This window comes from Calypte anna, chromosome W (genome assembly GCF_003957555.1).
Source record: "Calypte anna isolate BGI_N300 chromosome W, bCalAnn1_v1.p, whole genome shotgun sequence".
Classification (NCBI taxonomy): Eukaryota; Metazoa; Chordata; class Aves; order Apodiformes; family Trochilidae; genus Calypte; species Calypte anna.
The window spans coordinates 19,825,643-19,851,222 of NC_044276.1; the positions used below are offsets into that span (position 1 = coordinate 19,825,643).

At 35.8% G+C, this 25,580-nt stretch overlaps 1 protein-coding gene across 1 annotated transcript; it reads left to right on the forward strand.

The window, feature by feature from the left end:
• The first annotated feature begins 616 nt into the window (after window positions 1-616).
• LOC103537383 (nipped-B-like protein) lies at window positions 617-25,251 on the forward strand. The gene is made up of 19 exons (XM_030468352.1): window positions 617-757; window positions 1,946-2,080; window positions 3,523-3,621; window positions 4,764-4,817; window positions 5,850-5,958; window positions 6,534-6,670; window positions 9,418-9,558; window positions 9,856-9,949; window positions 10,060-10,214; window positions 10,477-10,567; window positions 17,027-17,200; window positions 17,741-17,931; window positions 18,662-18,769; window positions 20,096-20,296; window positions 20,679-20,825; window positions 22,297-22,592; window positions 22,920-23,094; window positions 23,690-23,875; window positions 24,433-25,251. Exons 1-19 carry the CDS (start codon window positions 617-619, stop codon window positions 24,796-24,798), a joined length of 3,000 nt encoding a protein of 999 aa, XP_030324212.1. The 3' UTR covers window positions 24,799-25,251.
• The last annotated feature ends 329 nt before the right edge of the window (window positions 25,252-25,580 follow it).

Sequence of the window (25,580 nt, forward strand, 5' to 3'; positions counted from 1 at the left end):
GTTGTTTAGTTTATTTAAGATTGTGTTACTTATGTGGATCTGCATAAAGAGCCATTCTTAAAATTACAGTGCCCAAATCCAACTCTTTTGAAAGAACCATGGTGAAAGCCACAACTGAATGGCAATTTAAAATTAAGGGACTTAAAGCAAACATATGGACCCTGGGTGAATCCTGTTTAGACCTGTAGCAAATCCTAGTAAATATCCATGCTCAGTTATCAGTGCCATAGAACATCACTTGCATGCACCTTTCTATTGTCTGAGAAGATATATGCAATTTTTCTTAGACAGATATTCTTGTTTTAGTTAAATTATTTGCATATTAGTCTGGTGCATTGTTGCCTGTTAAACATTGCTTGATACCTTCCCAAAGAAATTGAATCTTTGTTTTTTCTCTCTTATTAGATTCTGCGTGTACTTGGTGAAAATGCAATTGCTGTTCGAACAAAAGCCATGAAGTGTTTGTCTGAGGTTGTTGCTGTAGACCCCAGTATTCTAGCCAGGGTAAAAAAAAATATCAAATATCAATCATGCACATGCATTCTTCTGTCACTCTTGAAAAAAATCTTTATTTCTTATTTTGGATCTATGTTTTATTTGTTCTTTTTAGCTGGACATGCAACGAGGTGTTCATGGACGGTTAATGGATAACTCCACTAGTGTACGAGAAGCAGCTGTGGAGCTGCTTGGCCGATTTGTGCTCTGTCGTCCTCAGCTTGCTGAGCAGTATTATGACATGCTAATTGAAAGAATATTGGTATGGTCACTTGTGATTTTTATGATAAAATAAGTGGCATTGTTAAATTTGATTTCAAATGAGTTTATATGCTTAATAATATAGAATGATGATCTCAAGAGTAAATTATATCTTATTACTTTAATGAGGATAATTGAGCTATTAAAAACAACCTTGTAAAATGCATCACTTGTTTACAGTGAGGCTTTGTTACATCAAAAGGTAAACATACATAGGAAGTTGTACTGCATCAGAATCAGGATTATATTCCTTTTGATTCATGTATTAAGGCACAAATTGTGTGGAATGAGGCATTTAGCCACATCTCTGAAGTCTGAGATATGAGTCATTGAGGGCAGTTCAGTAGTGTGGGTGATGAAGTAAGATATACAACACAATAATCTAAAGTTGCCGTTTGTAATCCAAAAGAAAAAAGAAATTTTTTTTTCCTACACTATGTTCAAGTGTTTTAAAAGGCTTCTTATTAGAGTTTTTGTATACAAAGTGGGGTTTAGTCTGAATGTTCATATAAAATATAATGTTAATTTAACTGTAAGATGACACTAGCTTTTAGCAACCATGTCAGATTTTTAGCCAACTACTACTCATTTGCTATAGTTACATGATAAAACATGTTTGTGAAGGGTTTTAGAGATGTGCACATGAGCATGCATAAAGCTGTTCATCCTGACATTCAGATTGAACAGGTTTTGAATAAGGTACTATTCAATGAAGCTCCTCAACCATCTCCTTAGACAAAACCTAGGAAAATTGAAAATATTTGCTGCGTGCATCTTATCCATAAGCTTTATCCAAAGGCTTTTGAAGTATTACAGTCCAGATATACAAAGGGTCTTGTGTGTTCCAACAAAGCAGCTAAAGCATCATCACATCTATCTTGTAAGGTCTTGAATTAAGATGTGGAATTACACATTTGCAAAATCATGAAGTCTTAAATGGGAGGGCAGAAATGGAGAAAGTGTTTCAGTTTTCTGGGGACTTTGCTAGAACCTTTAGAATTGTTGCATATAAAGTGGCACAACTTATGCTGACCTTTTGTATAAATGCACTCCAGAATATTTTAGCTGCCTTTTCTAAATATGTTTTGCAGGTCAGATTGGGTGATCTTCAAATATTAGTTAATATAAAACATAAATTAGTTAATATATCTGATTTGTTTTCAAGTGCTTAATGCTTTTCTCCTCACAGGATACTGGTATCAGTGTCAGAAAGAGAGTCATAAAGATACTTAGAGATATCTGCATTGAACAACCATCATTTCCCAAAATTACAGAGATGTGTGTGAAAATGATTCGGAGAGTCAATGACGAAGAAGGCATTAAGGTAGAATGAAAGATACTTCAGAATTTTAATTATCATAATATGTTTCTATATTTTGACAAAAAAAAAAGGATTTCATTGCTCCTTGCTACTTTCTAATTTTTCTTAATTTTATTCACTTTTCATTTTTGACCGCAATCATCTTAACTTTCTATGTTGCTGTCTGACTTGGTTTTCTTTCTTCTATTTTCTTCAAGTTCTTGCTTGATAAACAAAAGATTTTTAAAAGTTATTGTCTTGAGTTGTTGGGTTTTTTTTCTTCTTGCAAGTGCTGTCTCTGATACTTCTCTCTTCTAGCAAGCAAAATTGGCATATAAAACTTTTCTGCAAAAAAAGATAAACTTTAAGTCAAAATTAAGTAGTTCCTCTTAGTATATGCCAGATTTGTAAATTCTGCATTTAAAAATTAAACAGTATTAATCTGTGCTAATTTTGCATTAATTCTGAATTTTAAATGAGTCAGTATATTCCCCCTAAAATGTTACTTATGTGATCATATTCTACTCCTTCTGCAATTTATATCCAGAAAGGCATAAAACTAAGGTTATGTTTTGAATCATAAACGTGACACTGATGTTTTGCATTTTATTTGGCAAAAGGAATTTTAAAATTGCTGAGTAATTAAGAATACCCCTGTAATAATTTTGTATCACACCTTTAGTGGGATTTGGAATCTGCAACTTTAAAGCTACATTATATATATTTTACCACTTTAGATAAGTTATTATATTAAGTGACTTTTAGAGAAGACTTACTCGAGAAGTAGATGAACAGCTGAATACAGAGTTCTGCTAGGAAAGGAGGATGACCCTGTTATCTCTCCTCCTTTGCCTTGTCTTTCCAACAGTCTCAGAAAGATGAGGCAGTATTTGCAATGTAATTTTTTTATGTCTCCGTGGATGAGTAATGCTGCTTACAATCATATTCTTTATAAGTAATTTGGGAATAATTAGTTCACTCATTCTATTCCATCTTTTCCTCTGTCCAATAACATTGGAAGTGAATTGACATCCTATGTTTGGATTGGGAGACTTGACTTTTCTCTCTTTCCTACCTTGTCTCAGCTGTTCTGAAAATACCAAAGTAATCTACAGTTGCTGCTAATTTTGCTGTAGAAATTGAAATCTTGCGTTCAGTTGTTGGCTTTTCAGGGTACTACATTTTCCTGAGGGATGCAAATTAGGAAAACAAAGTGGTAACTCCATTCTCTGTAACATCAGTTCCCAGAGATCATTTTAGTGATGCTTCCTTAGAGGGCAGTGTAACTTCTGTAATAGTAGATCTGGGTCTGTCTCATAACTTTTTCTACAAGTCTTATTTATGTTAAATAATTCCTTATGAAATGGCATGTGTTAACAACAAATCTATTGTATGGCTGTCTTAGAAATAACATCTGTGTGCCAGGATAAGCTTATTTATTTCTGCTAATATTTTTTTTCCTTCAGAAATTAGTAAATGAGACATTCCAGAAGCTCTGGTTTACTCCAACTCCACACCATGACAAAGAAGCAATGACCAGGAAAATACTAAACATCACTGATGTGGTATGTTAAAAAAAAATTAATTAAGTTCCATGCAAAATTTGATTATGTTTTTAGCATCTTTAAAATATTGTCTGTAGTGTTGTAGAAGGCAAAAAATATACAAAGAATTTAATTATTAGATGGTTTTCTTAATATGTCTCCTGACATTGAATATATGCTAGAATTATTCATCTGATGGAAGAGGCTGTAAGAAACTTTAAATGCTAACTAATCTGCTGGCAGTGATAACCGAGACTACATTTTACTCAGGTTGTGTAAAATACTTGTTCAGTTAAAACGCAACAAATTTCTGTTATATTTAACATTTTCCAGGAAATGCTAGTAGCAGCATATAGTTAAGCCTAAGAAGTTGTCTCTTGAAAGAAAAATTTCCTCAATTGATAACATTTTTTTTTAAAGGTTAATAAGCTGTTTTAACAAATACAGGGTTATGTTCTCACCCGGGGTCAACTAGCTTATGCATCGTTTTATCTACTTTTTAGGAGCAACAAATTAAATGTTTCAAAGAAAAATATTTTTTCAAATAAAGTACTTATAGATCTGTACTGAAAATGTGTTGTGTAAAACTACTGTGCTGAGAAGGTACTCACTTCATTACCTAAAATGATGGGTTTAAACTCCATCCTGCTTTTCAATATTTTTACTAAATGATAGTGGAGTGTGCATTTTTCCAGACTGAGAAGTCAGTCAATTTGACTTCAGCTTTATTCTCAGTTCTCCTGGCAATTCTTTTTTAGAACACATGAGCTGTTCCTGACATAAGATACCAGTGAAGACTCAGTTTGTTTGTATAATAATATGTATATCGATATATATATGTACATGTTAGGCTTTTATTTGTGCTTTAATCTGTGCAAAATGTTATTCTACAAAACAAAAATTTGTTTTACATTAGACCCAGAAATCTCAAGTAAAATTTGTAGACCTTGTGTTGTATGGGATGCAATTTCTGGGATCAGTTAAATGGTGAAAACTATTTTTCAAATGGAGAAGACAGTTTCTGATCTCCAAAGGTCTTGGACTGAATGCATATGAAAATATATCTATGCATATTCACTGGTCTTTTAAGATTACATCTGTATTGAAATATTTTTTTCTTCAGATGCCTTTTTTAACCAGTTTATTCTCAAAACTACTTGTAGGTTGCAGCTTGTAGAGATACAGGATATGATTGGTTTGAACAGCTTCTTCAAAATGTAAGTAATGAATTTTGATTGTATGGCACAATCTATAGGGATTTTAACATTTCTTTTAGTACTAAAACAGTGAAAGAAGGCTACAGAAGTTCTTAACAGTAGACAAATTCAGTTCATGGCCTTTAGACATCTGACATTTTTAAAAATCTTCATTGATGTAATTTTCTTTGTCTCCAGCATGAGCTTTTTTCCATATGATCTGTTTTAAAAACACTTTTTTGGGGGGGGAGGAGCGTATTTTCATGTCCAATATATTTGTTACATAGTTTATAGAAGCTGTTAATCTTTGGAGTATAGCTTAATTCTACACTGGTTTTTACTCTGATTTTTCTAAGAAATTATCTCACTTTGTTTATATCTCTGAGCCTATGTTACCTTTCTCATCTACAACTTGTCTGTGTTCATTAATTTTTAAGCAAAATTAACAAAAGCATGCATGTGGGATTTAGAGGTCTCCAAAGATTTTACTTTGGCCTGGAATGCCATGAAAAAAGCTAGCTGAGCAAACCAAACTGCCTCTTAATGCCTGCACTGAAGAAAAAGCTATAGTACAGACTCAATTAAATTAACAGATTAATATGTTTTTAGAACAATGTTTCATTTTAGCTTGATATTTTGGCTTAGTTCAAAAGTAGTGTTCCTTTTGAATTTGCTCTTTTTTCCCTAAGCATTCTAAAAAGCCTTATAACTCCTATTAGTTACTGCCGGCAAGTATGACTATATTATTGTTTTCTGCATTATTTCATCAAGCACAAAATGAGCTTTCATCCCAGTATAAAAACCAGTAGAACTGTTCTGTTCTGTCTTTTTTTTTTTTTGCAGTTAATTTTTCTTTACTGCTCTTGTGTTTTGGTTTGATTTTTTTACCTCCCTTAATATTTTTCTGCACCATGTAACTTTTATGGAGAAGTTAAATGCTTTTGTAGTGCAAAATCTTTGTTTATCTTTAGTAATTGTTATAAAACCAGCATGTGTCCTATGTAAATGAATGCACCCTTAATACTAAATAATTTTCTATTTCATCTGCTATAGCTGTTGAAGTCAGAAGAGGATGCCTCATATAAACCTGTGAAAAAAGCCTGTACTCAACTTGTTGATAATTTGGTTGAGCACATTCTTAAATATGAGGAATCCTTATCAGGTAATATTTTTACAACCTAGTAGCTCCTTTGAAATGTATATAATACTGTAACATTGGTTGTTCTAACTACTATTGTAAAAAGTTACTGTTAAAGAATTCCCATTATGAAACTGATGGTAATGAATTATTGCATTTATGTTCATCATGAACTTTTGAGCAGTGTATAATAATAAAACGTCCCTAATTTTTTTCTAGCTAACCACAGTAACAGAACTGCTTTTAAAATAACTTGTTCAAACTTTTAGATCACTGAAACCACAACAAATATGGCAAGCTTTAATTGCATGAATATGTTTTACAGTTGTAATAGGAATCATTGACTGGGCCACTGTTCTGTATACAGTAAGTAGCTTAAAAGCTAGAGATGCCTTTGAAGCATCTTTTCTTCTTATTTCACAGGTTTTGTGATCACATAGATATGTTAACACTATATGATCTCATCTCTAATAAGAATATTCTGTATTGACCTTGAAAGATATGTCATGAGAGATAGTCCTATGATGTTTTGGCCATATGTTTTGTTTTTCATTGCTCAAACATTACTTTGTGTATTTTCTAATATATTTTTTTTGCAGATTCTGACAACAAAGGTGTGAATTCTGGTCGCTTGGTTGCTTGCATAACCACTTTGTTCTTATTCAGCAAAATCAGGCCCCAGCTAATGGTCAAACATGCCATGACCATGCAGCCATACTTGACTACTAAATGTAGTGTAAGTAGAGAAAATTAGAAAATCAGTCTTTTTATTTTTCTCCAGATAATTAAGCATGGAACTTAATTTCTGTCTTGTATGCTTGATGAAACTGAAGGTAGGAAAAGAGAAATAAAAATTGTGTTTCTATTTCATTAGCATCAAATCCCTCATCATCCCTCCCTGTTCAAGGCCAGGTTGGATGAGGTTTTGAGCAACCTGGTCTAGTGGAAGGTGTCTCTGCCCATGGCAGGAGGATTGGATCTAGATAATCTTCAAGGTCCCTTCCAACTGTAGCCTTTCTATGTTCTATGATTCTATATCTTTGGAAGATATTAGGTCCTTTTGATGATCTCTGTAGCTTCTATGATGCTGTTCCTTACGCTATGCCTCCACATTTTACAGCAGAATGAAACTGAAACCTGTGCTGCCTCTTTTCCTTGTGGACTAAAAGCCAGTTTTTCACCTGTTATAAAATAACTTAAAATTGTTTTGGTTTATAGTCACAGTCTTAAAAGTAGTTAGTTTAGCATATGAATCTTAAGACTAAATGTATGGTTCTATAAGATAGAGTCATCTGACAGATAGCAAATATATGAAAAGGAAAATGTCCTGCTCTATCCTCTTCAGCACTTCACCTCTCCCTCCCTTGCTCTGGTATTTTTGTATTCCCCTGTAAAACAGTTCACAAAAATGGTAGAGAGCTATAATGCTGAACCCACCACTCTGGTAAAATGGCCCTCCTCCTCTGAAACATTGCATCAATTTCTGCCATTTTGATTAGCGTAGTTGGCTCAGTGAAGGCTGTGATCTGGCAGAAGAAGCAGGGCAGGATCATGCAGCCATGGCTCATGGAAGAGCTTGGCTGGGTAGGTGGCTGCAGTCCATTACATTAGGTCAGCTGCCCAGGGAAGGGCAGGCTTGAAAATACTTGTTATTGGCTCAGATTGTAGGTATAGCCTAGCATTTTACAGGTTCAGCCCTGGAGCATTCTCTAGGCCTATATACAACAGACTTTTAAAACTGCTTCTGATCAAACAGTATAGGAAAGGGTTCTCTGATTATTTCCTTGCTGCAACATCTCTTCATTGCGTTAAATGTTTTGTACTTATACGTGTTGAGATGAATTGCAAAATTACCACTGTCAGCTCAAATATGTTAAATAGCTTGATAGTAGCTTTTGGGAACTATCCTATCATGATTAGTGAGCTTGATTTTTCAAAAAGCAGAATGTATATTTGATTTGGGTTAGTGCAGCAGTGTTTTGGTATCTGGGGGGCCCACGGATGGCTCCTGTGAGAAGCTGCTGGAAGCTCCCTCAGCTCAAATTTCAGCCCCTCCTCTGGCCAAGGCCGAGCAGATATGGGGAGCTGGATGCACCTTTGCGTGTTATGTATTCAAGAAAGAGAAAATGAAACTTCAAAAAAGATCAGCAGAGCAGAGGAGGAGGGAGGAGAAGGTGAGAGCAATGCCAGAGTAGAGACAGCAAGGTCAGTGAGGAAGGAGGGGGAGAAGGTGCCCAAGCAGAGATTTCCCTGCAGCTTGTGGTGAAATGGCAGCTGTCCCCCTGCAGCCCTTGGAGGAGCAGTCCCTGAAGGAGCATGGTGGGGCAGATGTGGATCTGCAGTTGTGGAGGACCCCATGCTAGGAGAAAAGACTGTGCCTGAAGTAGGCTGTGCCGGGAGTCTGTGGGCAGCCCACACTGGATCAGTCTGTTCTTAAGGGACTGTGAGAGGTACTCATGTCAGAGGGGTTCATGAAGGACTCCCTCCCATGGGAGTGACCCCACATTGGAACAGCGGAAGGCTGTGAGGAGTCCTCCCCCTGAGGAGGAAGGAGCAGCAGAATCATCATGTGATGAACTTACCCTAAACCCCCAACCCCTGTCCCTCTGTGCTGCTGAGAGGGAGGCAGGAGTGAAGTAATTTCATCCTGATAATAAGGGAGGGGTGGGGGGAAGGTATTAAGATCTGGTTGTGATTTTTTTTCTCCTATTCTGATAGATTACATTAATTTTTTTTCTCCCCAAGTTGACTCTGGTTTTGTCTGTGCCATAATTGGGGAGTGAAATACTCCCCATCCTTGTCTGGATTAACAGGCCTTTAGGTGGATTTTCTCCTCTCTATCCCACAGTGGAGGCTAGGGGGTGAGTGACAGGAGGTCTGGTTGTTACTGGCTGCGCCTAAGCCCTGACAATTTTTAGTATATAATTTTTTTCCATAGATTCCTCACTTGCAATACATATACAGTCATGATAATGTAAACCAGTAATCATTTTGGGTGTAATTTCTATATTTGTGTGTTTTATTATCTATTTTGTTTAAGCCCTCTTTGGCCATAACACAACTTCATTTGTTGCTGATACCTGTTGTCAGGTGTTGCACCTTCTCTTACACGTCAGAAAGAGTTCTTAGATTTGTTGTAAGACTCAAAAAAATTATCAGGGCTTAAAGTTTCAGGTCTGTCACAGCCTTGGTGAGAGGTGAAGTTCTGTTCCTACAGATTTTACCAGTTCTGTGGAAAACAAGAGCTTGCTTTCAAAATAATATGCAATTGAAAAGCAGATGTAATGTTTAGAAATATTCTTTTAAATATTTACCAGATATCTTATATAAGATACATAATTGCATTGTAAAAATATGCAATTATATTATATCAATATGAATTATATAACATTAATGTTTATGTTACATAATACATATCCATATTTCTTTGCTTATAGGCAACACAGCCTGAAATGTTAACTGCTATAAAAACTGTTGTTTCAGACCCAGAATGATTTCATGGTGATCTGCAATGTTGCAAAAATCTTAGAACTTGTAGTGCCATTAATGGAGCACCCAAGTGAGACCTTTCTTGCCACTATTGAGGAAGACCTCATGAAACTCATCATCAAATATGGCATGACAGTAAGTATTCAGAAGATTGCATTTCACATTGTGAAATACATGGTTTGGATTTAAAGAAAGTCTGTCTTCATTATGAAGATAATTTTTGAGCCATGAAAAATCAATGTTCTTGCTTTATTGGTGTTTGTATGTGTTGTCATATTTTCACAATGGTAACTCTAGGCAGTTTTTCAGGGCAGTCTAAGGGATGGAAATTACATATGTTAGATAGTTCTACATAGCTTTTTCCTACATAACTACAAAAATGTCAGTGTTAACTTCTAAATATATAACTAATTTGTTTTTTCTTTATCCTAGGTTGTTCAGCATTGTGTGAGCTGTCTTGGGGCTGTTGTGAACAAGGTCACACAGAACTATAAATTTGTGTGGGCCTGTTTTAATAGATATTATGGTAAGCAAAAGTATATCATGTAATTGTCACTTTTCAGTTTTGGCTCCAAGTCTTGTCTTATGGTTACACAATGATTAAATAATGTGATAAAAACTCTTATTTTACTCTAGGTGCACTTTCAAAATTAAAAAGTCAACACCAAGAAGACCCCAATAGTACAATACTTACTGCCAATAAACCAGCACTCCTTAGATCACTTTTCACTGTTGGAGCATTGTGTCGGCATTTTGATTTTGATCAAGAAGATTTTAAGGGCAACAGTAAGGTAAAATAACTTGTATTTACTCTTCACATCTCTTATGTATATCGAATGCTCCACTTCAATTGGAAGCACAGTATTCTTAGTCCCTCAAAGCTATGTATGTTTTTCATAATGCATACAATATGGCATTTTTTTGGTAAATACGTGGCTTTGCAAAGATTTGTAATATTATGTTTCTCCTTTTTGATATTTATGCTTTTTCTAAAATATTAAAACCATTTGTTTCATGTTCAAATAGCTATTATTTTTGTTTTAATTTCTTCAGGTTAACATTAAGGATAAAGTACTTGAACTGCTGATGTATTTTACAAAGCATTCGGATGAAGAAGTACAGACAAAAGCCATAATTGGCCTTGGTAAGAAATGTTGTTTTTATTACTCTGCAATAGTAGAAATCCATGCATTTCAGCAGGAATATATTTATTTGTGCAGTGGCAGGGGAGTTTGTTGAAAATCAAAGTTCACTGTGTTTTATTTGAGAACTGGCTATAGAAATGTATTCAAAGGGATACTTTGAAGTTGCATACTTCTGCTTCATAATGGATGCTTTTGACAGTGAATGCCTTTTTGATGTGTGACCAAGTCTTAAAAAGTCTCAAAGTCTCAGGTTTCCAAAGTAATGGAGTTGTTATTTTTTTCCCCACATGGAAGTATTTTGTAACTCCATATCTTGGTTTTCAGTGCACAAAGTATGGTTAAAGAATAACTACTAAAAATACTGGGAAAACTTTGAGAATTTTGTGTACAGGCAAATATTCTGCAGGAGTCAAAGGAACTCTGGAAGTTTATACTAACTGAGGGATGGTCTGTGAGATTTCATGAAGCATTGAAATGATGTCATAGTAGAAAGATCACAGTTTGTTTTGGGATTTTGGAAGTATTTCAATTTTGTTTGGGCAAAGAGACCTTGGTTTCTGGAAGAGGTTCATGGTTATGACCTAGTACAGAGAAAGTTGTTTCCTGTGCATGTGAATTTGCATTTTATTGTTTAACTATGGAGAAGAATTTGCTTACTTATGCTGATGTTTATGTGGCTTTTTAGATATCCTCCTTCAGTTTAGGCTCGAGGACTGAGGATAAGGACTGAAACTGAATCTTGATTGAATGCATAGTGGGATTAATGGCTTTAGAGTTGCCTGTTGCAGGAGCAATGCTATGGTGTTCTGAACTAGCTGGAGGTTTTTCTAGGCAGTGAATCAAGATGCACAACACTTACTGTAGTTCATTCTATTTATTTGTCCTCTACAGAATATTACAGAATATGCACATGGGATAGGGGCTGTCTTCCTAACTATAGGCATGGTTGCTTTGCTCATCTAAATACTGGTTCCATTTTGAGGATAGCTGCCAGATGTACAGACATGTGGTAGGCAGTGCAAAATTCTCCCTTACAGGCTGATAATTGAGCCAAGTTGTCAAATCCATTCAACATTTCTATTCAGCAATATGGTGAAAATTACTAGCAAGCTAATTCAACATTTATATACAGTGAAGGCATCACATGAAGAGTGTGTACTTTCCTATAGGTAATTATTAGTGTGCTTTCAGTAAGGACACATTTTTAGCATTTGCTTTTCAATGTGTCACTGCTTGATGGTTATGGTTATGCTTGCCTCCCAGATGTGTACTGGAAAGATAAAATGAGGATACAAAATTTTGTTAGTAAATTTAGCTAAACCTGCAAGTATCTAACAGGTAATGTCTTACTCATCCAAGTTCAGTGCTTATTCTTAACAGAGTGAAAACAAAGGTATGAAGAGAAGTGGTTTGAGGGCAGCCCTGAGATGTGAAATTAGTCCTTAAAAGAACACAGCAGATGCCTTTTTTCATTTCCTATGATAAATTCTTATGCCAAGTAGATTTCTTCCCTGCTTACAGTGGATGGAAAGCAAGAATTTCCCTGAGAATACTGGCAGTTTTAGACTCTTTTAAGTAAGTGAACGAAGGAAAGAAAGAGTTATGGATTGTTACACATACATGCAAGTGCTTTTCATTATTAAAAGTAACTTTTAAAACTTTTTGGACTTTCTCAGAGGTGATCAAGTTGTAAACATAAATATACACCTGTATAAAGTGCACAATTATATTACATACTCCAAAGAGGAGCATCATTCCTTTCTCTTTCCCCTCTTTCCCCTCCATCTCCCCTGCTTTCTCTCCTCTTCCTGTTTTGAGACTGAAATGAGATATTAAACGCATTGAGGTCTCTTCCTAGGCTTGGCCTTTAACTACACTGTCTTTTTATAGAATTCCAAACTGATTTGGGTTGGAAGAGACCTTAAAGATCATCTAGTTCCAACCTCCCTGCATGGGCAAGGACATCTCCCACTAGACCAGGTTGCTCAAAGCCCCATCCAAACTGGCTTTGAACACTCCCAGAGAGGGAGCAGCTGCAAATTCTCTGGGCAACATGTGCCAGGGTTTCATCACCCCCCACGAAAAATAATTTCTTCCTAAGATCTAGTCTAAATCTACTCTCTTTCCCCCTCATCCTCTAGCTACATGCACTTGTGAAAAGTCCCTCCCCAGCATTCTTGTAGGTCCCCTTCAGATACTGGAAGGCCACTGTAAGATCTCCCTGGAGCCTTCTCCTCTCCAGGCCAAACAACCCCAACTCTCTCAGCATGTCTTCATGGGAGGGGTGCTATTTTAGTGGCCCTCCTCTAGACTTGCTCCAAGAGCTCCATGTCCTTCCTCTGTTGGGGAATCCAGAACAGGACACAGTACTCCAGGTGGGGTCTCATGAGATCAGAGTAGAGGGGGAGAATGACCTTCCTTGACCTGCTGGTCATACTTCCTTTGATGCAGCCCAGGGTATGGTGTTCTGTGTGCACATCACCAGTTTTAAAAACCTGAGTCAGCCTTCCCTTTGTTACAGATGCTTTTGTACACTGATTTTGCATAACTATTTGCTTTCATTTTTTCCTTATTCTTCTTTTATGTTTTTTTTAGTGTTCATTCAGAAACTTAGTTTCCCATAATCATGAAAAATATACTTAATGTCTGCTTTTCTTACAGTCTTTAAAAAAAAAAAAATAAAGTAGTTAAACCTAGTTTAAATTGGGAAGGTATCATAGAATGCGAGGTTGGAAGGGACCTCAAGGATCATGTGGTCCAACCCTTCTAATACTACTGTTTATATGAGATGTCTCAGTACCCTGTTGAGCTGAGACTTAAAACTTTCCAAAGTGGGGGAATCCACCGCTTCCCCTGCGAGACCATTCCAATGTGTGACTGTCCTCCTGGTGAAAAATTTTCTTCTTCAGTTCAATCAGAATTTTGCCATGAGCAACTTGTGCCCATAGGGAGTCTCCATCTTCTTTGTTAGTACCCTTTAAGTACTGGAACATTGCAATTAGGTCTCTCCTAAGCCTCCTCTTCTCAAGGCTGAACAGACCCAGTTTTCTCAGCCTCTCCTTATATGGCAGGTGCTCCAGTCCTCTGATCATCCTTGTGGCTCTTCTCTGGACCCTTGCCAGACTGTCCACATCTTTTTTTTTTTTGTACAGTGGGGACCAAAACTGAACACAGTACTCCAGGTGCGGTCTGACAAGCACCGAGCAGAGCAGGATGATGACTTCTTTATCTCTGCTGGTGATGTCCTTGATGATGCCACCCAGAATCCTGTTGGCTTTCTTTGCTGCTGCAGCACACTGTTCATGCGTGTTGAACCTTTTGTCCACCAAGACCCCCAGGTCCCTTTCCACAAGGCTGCTCTCTAGCCAAGTGGAACCCAGTCTGAACTTCACTCCTGGGTTATGTGTTCCCAGGTGCAAGACCTTATACTTCTCTACATTGAACTTCATAAAATTCCTGCTGGCCTACTTCTTCAGTCTGTCTAAGTCACCCCAAAGAATGGCTCTCCCTTCTGGGGTGTCAACCTCTACATTCATCTTGGTGTCATCAACAAACTTCTTCAGGTTGCTCTTGATCCCAACATCCAGGTCACTTATGAAGATGTTAAACAGCATCAGGCCCAATATCGATCCCTGGGGGGCTCCACTTATGACAAGTTGTCAGTTTGAGGATGAACTATTTACTGTTACACTCGGTACGGTCTGACAGCCAGTTCCCCACCCACCACACAGACCACTTGTCCAGGCCATGCTGAGTCAGTATCTTCAGGAGGAGGCTGTGGGGTATTGTATCAAAAGCCTTAGAAAAGTCCAGGTAGACTCTTCCTGCATCAACCGAGCAGGTTACTTTGTCATAGAAGGCGATTAGGTTTGTCAGGCATGATTTGCCCCTGATAAATCCATGCTGGCTTTTCTTGATCACATGTTTCAGCTGACTTGTGGTAGTCCCCAGGACTATTTGCTCCATGATTTTTCCAGGGACTGAACTGAGACTAATGGGTCTATGTTATAATCCACCCTATTAGTCAATGTAACTTAAAATTAAGATCTGTGAGAGAAAAGTCCAACCACAAAGGGTTGAGTGCAAGCAGAAAGTTTTATCTGACAAATTACACAGACAAAGAGATATAACCCAGTGAAGATATGATGAATATGTTACGAGGCAAAAAGAGAGAGGGAGAGAAAAGAATGAGGGAGAGAGAGAGATAGCGTGGGGGAGAGAGAAATAGAGAGAGAGGGGTATCTCACCACCCACAGATCTAGCAGTGTCTGGCAATCTTTTTTCTTCAGGATGACCTTCAGATTCCATACAGGGCAAAGGTCATTAACAGTCATTAACCAGTTTGCCCAAGGGGTGTCATCTCACTGCCGGCTCCAGCTGGGCAAGAACCTTCACCCAACATTTTCAGTCAATGTTAGTCTACACCCTAATATTCCATTTGCCAAATTGTCATTGACTTGTGGTAGTTCCCAGGAGAATTTGCTCCATGACTTTCCCAGGGATTGAAATAAGACTAATGGATCTATAATTGTCTGAGTCCTCCTTGAAACCCTTCTTAAAGATGGGGGTGACATTAGCCTTCCTCCAGTCTTCAGGGACATCTCCCTATTTCCACAACTTCTCAAAGATTATGGAGAGCAGCTTCACAACATCAGCCAGCTCTCTCAACACCCTAGGGTGGATGGCATCTGGACCCATCAATTTGTATGGGTCAAGCTCCTGTAATAGTTGATACACCAACTCTTCCTTCACTGATGGCAGTTCGTTGTCTGTATCAACCTGAACTTTTGTTCCTATGGCCTGGGACCTAACAGCACTGATAAAGACAGAGGTGAAGAAGGTGTTGAGAACTTTTGCCTTTTCAGCATCGTTGGTGACTAGTTCACTTCTCCTGTTTAATAGTGGATCAATATTATTCCTCTGTTTCTTCTTGCTGCTAATATATCTGAAGAACCCTTTCTTGAAGTTTTTGACATCTCTGGACAAATTTAGCTCAAGCTGAGCTTTTGCTTTCCTAACTGCTTCTTTGCATAGCCTGATAATGCTCATAATTTTCAACTGGTAATGTTCCACTTTTCAATCCCTGGTACATTTCCCTTTTGGTTCTGAGCAGACCCAGAAGCTCACATTAAAGCCATGGGGGTCGCTTGTTACACCTACTTCCCTTGCCTTTATAGGGGATGAACTGGTTTTGGTTAACTAGGATAGTGTTCTTAAAAAACTCCCAGCACTCACTATCTTCTTTACCCTCCATGGAAGCTTCCCATAGGATCCGTCTGATCCCTGAGTGAGCTGAAGTTTGCTCTTCTAAAATCTAAAACCTTTGTTCTTGAATTAATCTTCATTGTGCTCAGCAGTATCCCAAACTCCACAATATTGTGATCACTACAGCCAAGTCTGTCACTAACCAAGATATCTCAGAGCAGGTTTTCTTGGTTAGTGAGCATCAAGTCAAGCTGTGCCCCATTCCTGGTTGGCAAATCCAACATTTGTGTGAGGAAGCAGTCTTCTACACATTCCAGGAACCTGACTGATGTCAGGTGAGCTGCAGTGTTGTTCTTCCAACAAATGTCTGGGTAGTTAAAGTCCCCCATAAGGACCAGGTTTTGTTGACCTGAAGCTTGCCTGATCAACCCGAGTATTGCTTCATTGGTCACATCACCTTGGTTTGGATGTGTTCTCATTAATGTTTTTTATGATAAACTCTTTTTTATGGAAGAGTTTTCAACAGCACTTCTAAATATGCATAAATGATCTAAAAGATATATACTTTCACTAAATTATATCAAAGTTTTTGGAATAAAGACTTCTCTGAATAAGAATAACCATTTCTCTGTCAAGGGTAAAGCTGTGTATCTTCCAACAGATGTAGTCTTGGGAATGCTTCAGATAGTTTTCATGAAAAGATGTTAATAGGTATATGAATAATGACAGTGAGAGGTATAAATTTTATTTTACTGTGTTCACTGTTTTTTCTTTTAAGATTCTATTTTTTATATACTCGTGATATTTATCAATTTTTCCACATTTGCTCTGCCTCCATATGAATAACTCTTCACAGTTTCAACCAAATGTTTTTATACAAATGTATTAGAAAAACAATGGGTAATTTTTAGCAATATTCCTCATTTACTATTAGGAGAACTCCTAGTCATTCAGATATAGGCCACTACACTGGACATGCTTCCAGACTCATATAACTTCTAAGTACAACTACCCAGAGTCAACAACCCATCTTTATCTGTCTGAGTCATGGTTGATAGAATTGTCATGGCTAATAACCTCCATTTAAGCTTTAAATAGTGTCCATATGAAAAGCAATGCTATTTCTACTAGAAAAAGCTACACTTTTGGGAAAAAATAAATGTAATGCCTCTATTTTGAAGAAAGACCTAAAAAGCAGAAATACAATTTTTAGATAATAACGTGGAATATTTTCTCTTTTCTTCCACCCTTAGGATTTGCATTTATACAACACCCAAGTTTAATGTTTGAACAAGAAGTGAAGACTCTGTACAACAGCATTCTTTCAGATAAGAACTGTTCAGTAAACTTGAAAATCCAGGTGTTAAAAAACCTCCAGACCTACTTGCAGGAGGAGGATACACGTATGCAGCAGGCAGACAGAGACTGTAAGTGTTGAGGTCTTCTGTTCTAATGAGGCATGCAAAACCTAACTTTCTTGCATACAGTTACTATTTAGTATGTGAATTGAGTCACTTAAGATTGTTATCTAATCCATAATATTCTGCACAAAGTATCTTTGAATAATTTTTTAAAATTCATTATGTTCATAACTGTATTGAGAAGTGTAGCTTATTATTTACTTTCAAGATGTATAAATCTTGAAAACAATCAGAAGTGCATAGTTGCTGAATGATGGTAGTAATACCTTTTGTCAAAATCTTCCCTAAGGTTAATTTGCAAATATGAAATAAGAAATATTTTTAATTAAAACCTTTATTGAGGACCAAGACTTTAAAGTCATGTCTTTTTAGTTTTTTCAAGTATATTTGCTATCAGACTGTTCTGTTTCATGAGTTCATGAACCCATTCTAAGACACCTGAAATGTGTATGCATTGTAAAGCTTAAAGATCAGCATGCATGAAGTAATGCCAAAGTAAATTATTATACTGTGGTGAGTGTGCTATTGCTTTTGTCCTTTTTACAGGGAAAAAAGTAGCAAAGCAGGAAGATCTGAAAGAAATGGGGGATGTTTCCTCAGGGATGAGTAGTTCCATCATGCAGCTATATCTCAAACAAGTCCTTGAAGCTTTCTTTCATACCCAGTCCAGTGTACGCCATTTTGCTCTAAATGTCATTGCACTGACATTAAACCAGGGTCTCATCCATCCTGTTCAGGTATGGTTGGGTTTTATGAAGGGTTTTGTTATTCAGGTTTTCAGAGATTTTTATGCTTGCTTGATATGTTTCTAGTTTTTCTCTTCTAGCTATGTTGCAGTAATTTCTTATTGTAGCAAGGCATCTTTACAACATTTTGAAATGTTATATTTTGTTTAGCCAGTGTATTTTCTTGTCCTTGGATAAAGATGTAAAAGCCCATCCAGTGCCTAAAGAGCACTTACAAATATACATTGGAGCATATTTCTTTTATAGTTATAAATTTCAGGTGTATGCCAAGCTGTTATTTTTATTTGATTCTTAATCCTGAAAAGTGTGTCCACTTGCCTCCAACTCGGTCTCCATGTCCTCCAAACACTATGGAATTCTAGAGTCGACGTCAGAACTTTTATCATCTTCATTATTCTTTGCTTACATAATATTTTGGTAATTATTTTTAATACCACAGCCATTGTGCATGTTTAGTCATAAGTGGTGTTTTCTTTTTTCCTAAAAACTCTTTTTTTCTAGTGTAAATTGACTTTAGAATTTGAGAGAAATGGAAATACTACCTGAAACTTCACACAACTTCTATCATTTATAATACTGCTCTTCCAGCATTAAATATAGAGCTTACTATTCTGGTTTCTGCAGTAGTCAGAATATAAAAAGAACTACAGTGTAATAGAAGAACAGAGTGAGAAAGAGGAGGCACAATGACTCTGAATAATAATTTCATTTGTTTTTTAAGTGTGTTCCATACTTAATTGCTATGGGCACAGATCCAGAGCCCTCTATGCGAAACAAAGCTGATCAGCAATTGGTGGAAATAGACAAAAAATATGCGGGGTTCATTCACGTAAGTAATTTTAATTTATCATTTTACAAAATACTGTTATGTTTTCTGATGACTTAACACTTGAATAGTCCTCAGCTAAAGAAAAATAAAATAAATTTACAAATAAGCTATAAGTAGTTGTAAAGAAGATCCCAACTCTTCCCCATGTTTGGAGATTTCTGTTCCTAGAAATAGAAAGGATATAATCATTTGAAGCATCTCTTCCAGTCTAAAATTTCTTTTAATTTGTAATTCACAGTATTGTTTTTCTCACTGAACAGTGAATAGTACATAAGAGCATTTATGTGGTAAGAGGTAAGGACAGCTGTTTCATAATGTTTAGCAATGATTTTTTTTCATAATCTTTAGCAATGATCAGTAGACTAGGGAAGAGAACAACTTGTAAAAGTAGAGGTCCTTGGTGTCTATGTATTAGAATATTAAGGCATCAAGGCTTTATGAATTGTCATCTAAGCAGAAGGAGCATAGAAAGGTGTTAAGAACTGAGGGATTTTGTTGAAAGGAAAATTTGAGAGCACTTGTGGAGTTGTGGCATAGTGCCATTAGTTCTGCTTAAGATCTGAAATTGAGCTGCAGTATCCTCTCCTTATTTCAGAAGGCCCCAGCCTTGGTTTAGTGTGTGTGGGACTTCCCAAATCTAATTCTGTTCCAGTGCAATTGTAGCATTGCACTGTTCATGGCATCCAAACAGATGCTTGATCCATTAGCTGAAAGCTATGAGATGAAATTTACTATGTAGGCAGCTGGGATTTAAAACAATGTATAGATGAAGAGACAACTACACTGAGCAGAAGCAGGGGTGGTATGAGAGAGTTGGATATTTAGCCTACCTAGAGATTGTTCTGAAACTAGATTAGGAGCCTTGAAGTAAGTAAAATCAGTTGGAAATTACAGAATATATGCAAAACCACTCATTTTTTGTTTTTCATTGTACTAATACGTATTCAGTTGTTGGTTTCAGTACGAGTGACATCAAGCATACACATTTGGTAAAATATTCTGTTTATGTATGAAAACATTTCAGTATTCTTGAAAATTGTTTAAATCGGAATACCTGGCTGCAGTGCGTAAACAGATTAGCTATATATTTCTAACATAGAATAATTTTGATTTCTTCCACAATTTCTGTTTTAATGTGTTTGCCAACTCAGTAGGACACCTCAGTGCATGACTGAGTTTAATTTCATATGACATCCATTTTAAAAGGACATAAGCTAAAAAATGCACTAAGAGTTTCTGTTGACAGACATCTGTTCAATTTTCCACTTTCAATTTTACTGCTTGAAAGCAATGATTTAAATAAAAATAAATACTTTTCCTTTCCAGATGAAAGCAGTGGCTGGTATGAAGATGTCTTACCAAGTACAACAGGCAATCAATACCTGCCCAAAGGATCCTGTAAGAGGTTTTAGACATGATGAATCATCCAATGCATTGTGTTCACATCTGTATTCCATGATCCGAGGGAACCGTCAACACAGACGAGCATTTCTAATTTCTTTACTCAACCTCTTTGATGATACTTCAGTAAGTAAAAAGAAAGTAAAATATATCATTACAAGCTTAAATTCTCCTTTTACAATGTATTTCTATGGCATCGTTATTGATGACTGTTTCTGTAATTTCCTTTGTTTTGTAATATAAAGTATTTACCTCTATAATGGAATGTATTTGTTACTTTTGCATCATTCTGTACCTTTCTGTGCTCAGTTTGGATTGATCAGAAATAATGTATCTTTAGGTATGACTAAATTTTGCTTATATACATGTTGATTAGAGTGGGTTTAGGGGGTATGTAGACAAAAGTTTGTGATCATCTTTTTGCTCTAGACTGTTAGGAACACAATATAAGTGTATAAATTAAGATATTTGTATGTATTTTAAAATGTACTATTTTTTTAACTTCCAGAAAACAGAGGTCAGTATGCTCTTGTACATAGCAGACAATCTAGCCTGTTTTCCTTATCAAACACAGGAAGAGCCACTGTTTATAATGCATCACATAGACATTACACTGTCTGTTTCTGGCAGCAACCTACTACAGTCATTTAAAGAGGTATGTTCATTTATATTTTAGAATATTTATTATGGTGGCAACTTAAGCTTCTCTGTAATTTGGTCAATTTTTGTGTGAATACAGTACCATTATTGTGATATGGACCAGTAGCATTACTTTGTAACCAGTAGCTAAAAAAAACACAACCCTTTCTGTTCTGGCCTGCATCTGGTAGATACGAGTTAAAAACTTTCTTACATTGCTGCTTATGTTATTAGAAAAGAATGACAAATTTTTCGATCTTAAATCTCTATTGTTCCCTAATATTGCTAAATTAATTGGAATAAATATTAATTGCGTACATCTAAATATTAATTGCTTGCATCTTTGAAGTACGTGAACCCAGAATCATCATGAAATATTGGTTTATTTTGGTTGTTTCTATAATTTTAATAATAAAATCCATTTTGCTATTTCTTTTGTTATCAAGTAGCTGATTACATTTGCATGTGTCACCTGGGAGACTTTAAATACATTGTTTATTGCAAGACAAGTGTGCACAAAATATCTTTTCTTACAGTAGCATATAAGAACCCAAATAATTTTATAGTATCTGTTGTTATGGCAATATACAACCCTGTAAGAAAAAGGCATCTGTTTCTTAAAGACTTCTGTGTCTTCATTCCCTGGACAGCTTTAACAGTAGAAGGTCCAAACTGTCAGGAAACAAACCCTTGTCTAGAATTTCCAATCTGACTAATAAGTACAAGTCAGAGTTGATACCAAGAAAGTACACTGCTCTGAATTCTCACCCTATCAAAATCAATTTTTAATGTGCTAGAAAGAGACAGTACAATCTTTAGATGGTAGACCAGTGTGTAACACTAGCACATAGAGATCTTACTTGGGACATCTTAAGTTCTGTGTTATGAAAAATCATACTATGTGCAGTAATAATGCAAGTATGAAATTATATAGCTCTACAAGTAGTAGAATTTATTAGTAGTAATATCGTATATGATGACTTGAGGGGTTCTCTGGTCAACAGTGTAATTAGTCATTGAATTTTAAAAGACAAGGATTAAAACCAGCTTGGACTAGTCTGTACCAAAAGTACATATGGAAACATATGTAACACACAAAAATTATATTCAGGTGAAGCAAAAATAGAATTTTCTTCCTCATTTATTGCATTTGGTCTTCTACTCAATTTTACTATCTCCACTAAAAAACTTTAAGTCTTTTTAAGAATAATATGCCAGTGGAGTATTTATTGCTTGAGTTCCTTCTATAACCACCTTACAAAAAAAGGTGGATTTTGGATCAATTTTTCAGGGGCCTTGGGTTGTAACTCAGTATCTTTTTGTCATAAATAGTTTTAATCTTTTACTATCAAGTTATGAATTAATAACATTGTTCAAGGAATTATTTCTAATATAAGCCAATAATGATTTTTTAAATATATTTTTGAAATGTACATGAAGCTACTTAACCTAATTTTGGAATGTGTGTTAACTTCTCTCTCTCACAGTCTATGGTGAAAGACAAAAAAAAGGAAAGAAAGCCTTCATCAGATGAGGAGACTGAGAGTGACAGTAACAGTGGTAGTGAGAGCGAAAGTGAGGAGGAAGCTTCTAAGCCTCGGAGGTTACGGAAACGAGTAGACACTGATTCAGATTCTGATGAAGAAAACGATATAAATGCTGTGATGAAATGTTTACCAGAAAATTCAGCTCCTTTAATTGAATTTGCAAATGTCTCCCAAGGCATATTATTACTTTTGATGCTGAAACAGCATTTAAAGAACCTCTGTGGTTTCTCCGATAGGTAAGGATATTTAGATAACAGGCCATCTTGTTATCTAGCGAATCCTTTGGAAGGACTAAGTTTGGAAGGTTTTTTTTTAAAAAAAAATTTAGTGTTAGTAATTCTCGAAGCAATAGATTTCTATAATAGAAAAAACATAAATGTAATAGGTTGGATGTAATGAAACTTTGGCTTAGAAAAAAGCAATGATTTCATTTCTTACAAGGATGTCTATTGTATAAAGAATGATTAAAATATAACTACTTGTACTGAAGATTTTATAATAATTTCCTTGAAATTTCTTTGGGCTTTCCTTAAAAGCTCTTCCCTTTTGTTTTCTTTAAACAGTAAAATTCAGAAATATTCTCCATCTGAATCTGCAAAAGTTTATGATAAAGCGATAAACAGAAAGACAGGAGTTCATTTCCATCCAAAACAAACTTTAGATTTTTTGCGGAGTGATATGGCTAATTCCAAGATCACTGAAGAAGTGAAGAGGAGTATAGTAAAACAGTACTTAGATGTAAGTAAAGTGTCTTTCAGAAAATGTGAAATCCTTTCAAACTACGTAACACGGTATAAAATTGAAAATAGATGCTAATGTATTGGATAAACATTTCAAAATGTTAAGTTCCTGGTAATCTTATGCAATATACTGATAACTCACCATTTCCTTTCAGGATCTTTAGCAGGATTATCTTTCAAAGTCTTCTAAGAAATTTAAACACAATACAAATTAATTTCAACTAAAGGATATTTATCTATTCATCTGCACAGAGTATTTTCTAATTTCTGGTATCCATCCCATATACCTCTACTTGTTGACTTTATCCCTGACTGTTTCCATCATAGGAACATTCTTTCCCCCCCCCTCCAATATTAACTAGAGAAAACTTGCAATTTTGGAAATACAGGAAGAAAGCATTTACATATCTACTAGGAAATGAAATTAAAATGTTTGTAGAACAAAACACACAATGTTGAAGTTGTCTCCCTGTTGTTTTACCTTTGTTTCTTTATCCTTTAATATGTTTTTTATTTTAATGTAGTGTGTTATGAATGTCTATTTTTAAAGTTAGAATGAGGACTGATCTGTTTTGTTTTGGGTTTTTTTATAGTTCAAGCTCCTTATGGAACATTTGGATCCTGATGAAGAGGAAGAAGATGGAGAGGTGTCAGCTAGCTCAAATGCTCGGAACAAAGCAATTACCTCGCTGCTTGGAGGAGGCAGCCCTAAAAACAATACAGCTGAGACAGAGGATGATGAAAGTGATGGGGAGGATAGAGGAGGAGGCACTTCAGGGGTGAGGCGGAGGAGGAGTCAACGTATTTCGCAGCGTATTACGTAAAATTATTTTTATGTGCTTATAAATGTCAGTCTATTATATTAAATGTACACCAAGTAAATGTAATTGATATGAAAGAAGGCATTTTGTTGATAGAGATTCTCTACTTAACCATTTATACAACTTTTGTAGAAAGTTTAACAGAAAAAACAATTAAAAAAACCTAGAAAATGAGATTTATCCCATATAAAAAATTATTAATTTTCTTTGGTATGTACTGTGTGTTATTCTTTTTATTGTTGCCAAGATTTTATGTAGCTTTATGATTCGTGTGTATATATAATTTTATATATCAATAAGTGATAAAGACACGGGTACAAATTAAGAGTATGTGGTTTTACAAGGATATGTTAACCCCTTGGCGCTGGCGGTCACAGTGCGTCTCATTGCCGGCAATGGAATGTGTGCCGGGAAATCCCAACTCCCGGCGTCAAGGGATTAAAAGCAATAAAAGCAATAATTTCACTAAAGTTCTTTTGTGTAACACTTGGTCTTTTTTCCCCCTAATATTTTAGTCATTGAGAAGGTCAAAACGAAATTCAGACTCTACGGAGTTGGCAGCACAGCTGAATGAAAGTGTTGATGTCATGGATGTCATCGCTATTTGCTGTCCAAAGTACAAAGACCGACCACAAATTGCAAGAGTAGTACAGAAAACCAGCAATGGCTTCAGTGTTCAGTGGATGGCAGGCTCCTACAGTGGCTCCTGGACTGAGGCTAAGCGCCGTGATGGCCGCAAACTGGTGCCTTGGGTAGACACTATTAAAGAGTCAGACATTATTTACAAAAAAATTGCTCTAACAAGTGCTAATAAGCTGACTAATAAAGTTGTTCAGACTTTACGATCACTGTATGCTGCCAAGGATGGAACTTCCAGCTAATGAATTTGTACATGCAGCCAAATGTACAGGAATTGAAATAACAGAAAAACTTGAAATACCAACTTTCTGACAAAAAAAAATCAGTTAAAGGAAGAGTAAGAATGGAACCTGGGACACAGGAAATGTTTGGTAACCATTTATGTGGGAGCTTCCTTCGCTGTTGTGCAGCAGAAACTTCTCAGTTCATTTTTACTCCCACTGTATTATAATTTAACAAAAAAATGTTTATATCTTGAAAAAAAACTTTCTGTTTAAAAAAATAAAAAAGTGAATGTTGGAAATTAGTCTGTTAATGTTCTTAATAAAGTGTTATTGGAGTTTAACCTAGCAGCAGATGGCTTTCTTTAGCTTAGCCCAGTTTCTAGGGAAGCATTGTTTTTCCAGGCTGTAAAATGGCAGAATCTCCTGGATATATAATTTATTCTGTTCAAGAAGAAAAAGTAAAGAAAAAAAGCATGCAGTATCTATGACCTATCTGCAGGAGGAGTTTTTGTAAATGTAGATTTTGCTGTATTAGGTCATCCTGAAATAATGCAAGAAAAGGGATCCCCAGCGAATCTGGTGGAATGAATACTGCAATAAATTTTTTTACTTCTCTTTGTTACTTGTCTGTTTCCATTTGAATTACTTGTTGTAAAGATTTGTTTAAACAATTTATATTATTTTGCAGTCTTTTTTGTAAAATTTACTATATTAGCTGTTTTCAAAACAAGACATAAAATATTGTTTATACAGTTTGTATAGGCTGACTTCTGAATAATTGATAACTTTTTATTTTTATC

What these genes read in the sequence shown, in the direction of transcription:
- LOC103537383 (XM_030468352.1), top strand. Translation starts at nt 617, where the DNA reads ATGCAACGAGGTGTTCATGGACGGTTAATGGATAACTCCACTAGTGTA. An exon ending in TGCTAATTGAAAGAATATTG is followed by an intron (nt 758 to 1,945) that starts GTATGGTCACTT and finishes TTCTCCTCACAG; the next exon opens with GATACTGGTATCAGTGTCAG. An exon ending in ATATGAGGAATCCTTATCAG is followed by an intron (nt 5,959 to 6,533) that starts GTAATATTTTTA and finishes TTTTTTTTGCAG; the next exon opens with ATTCTGACAACAAAGGTGTG.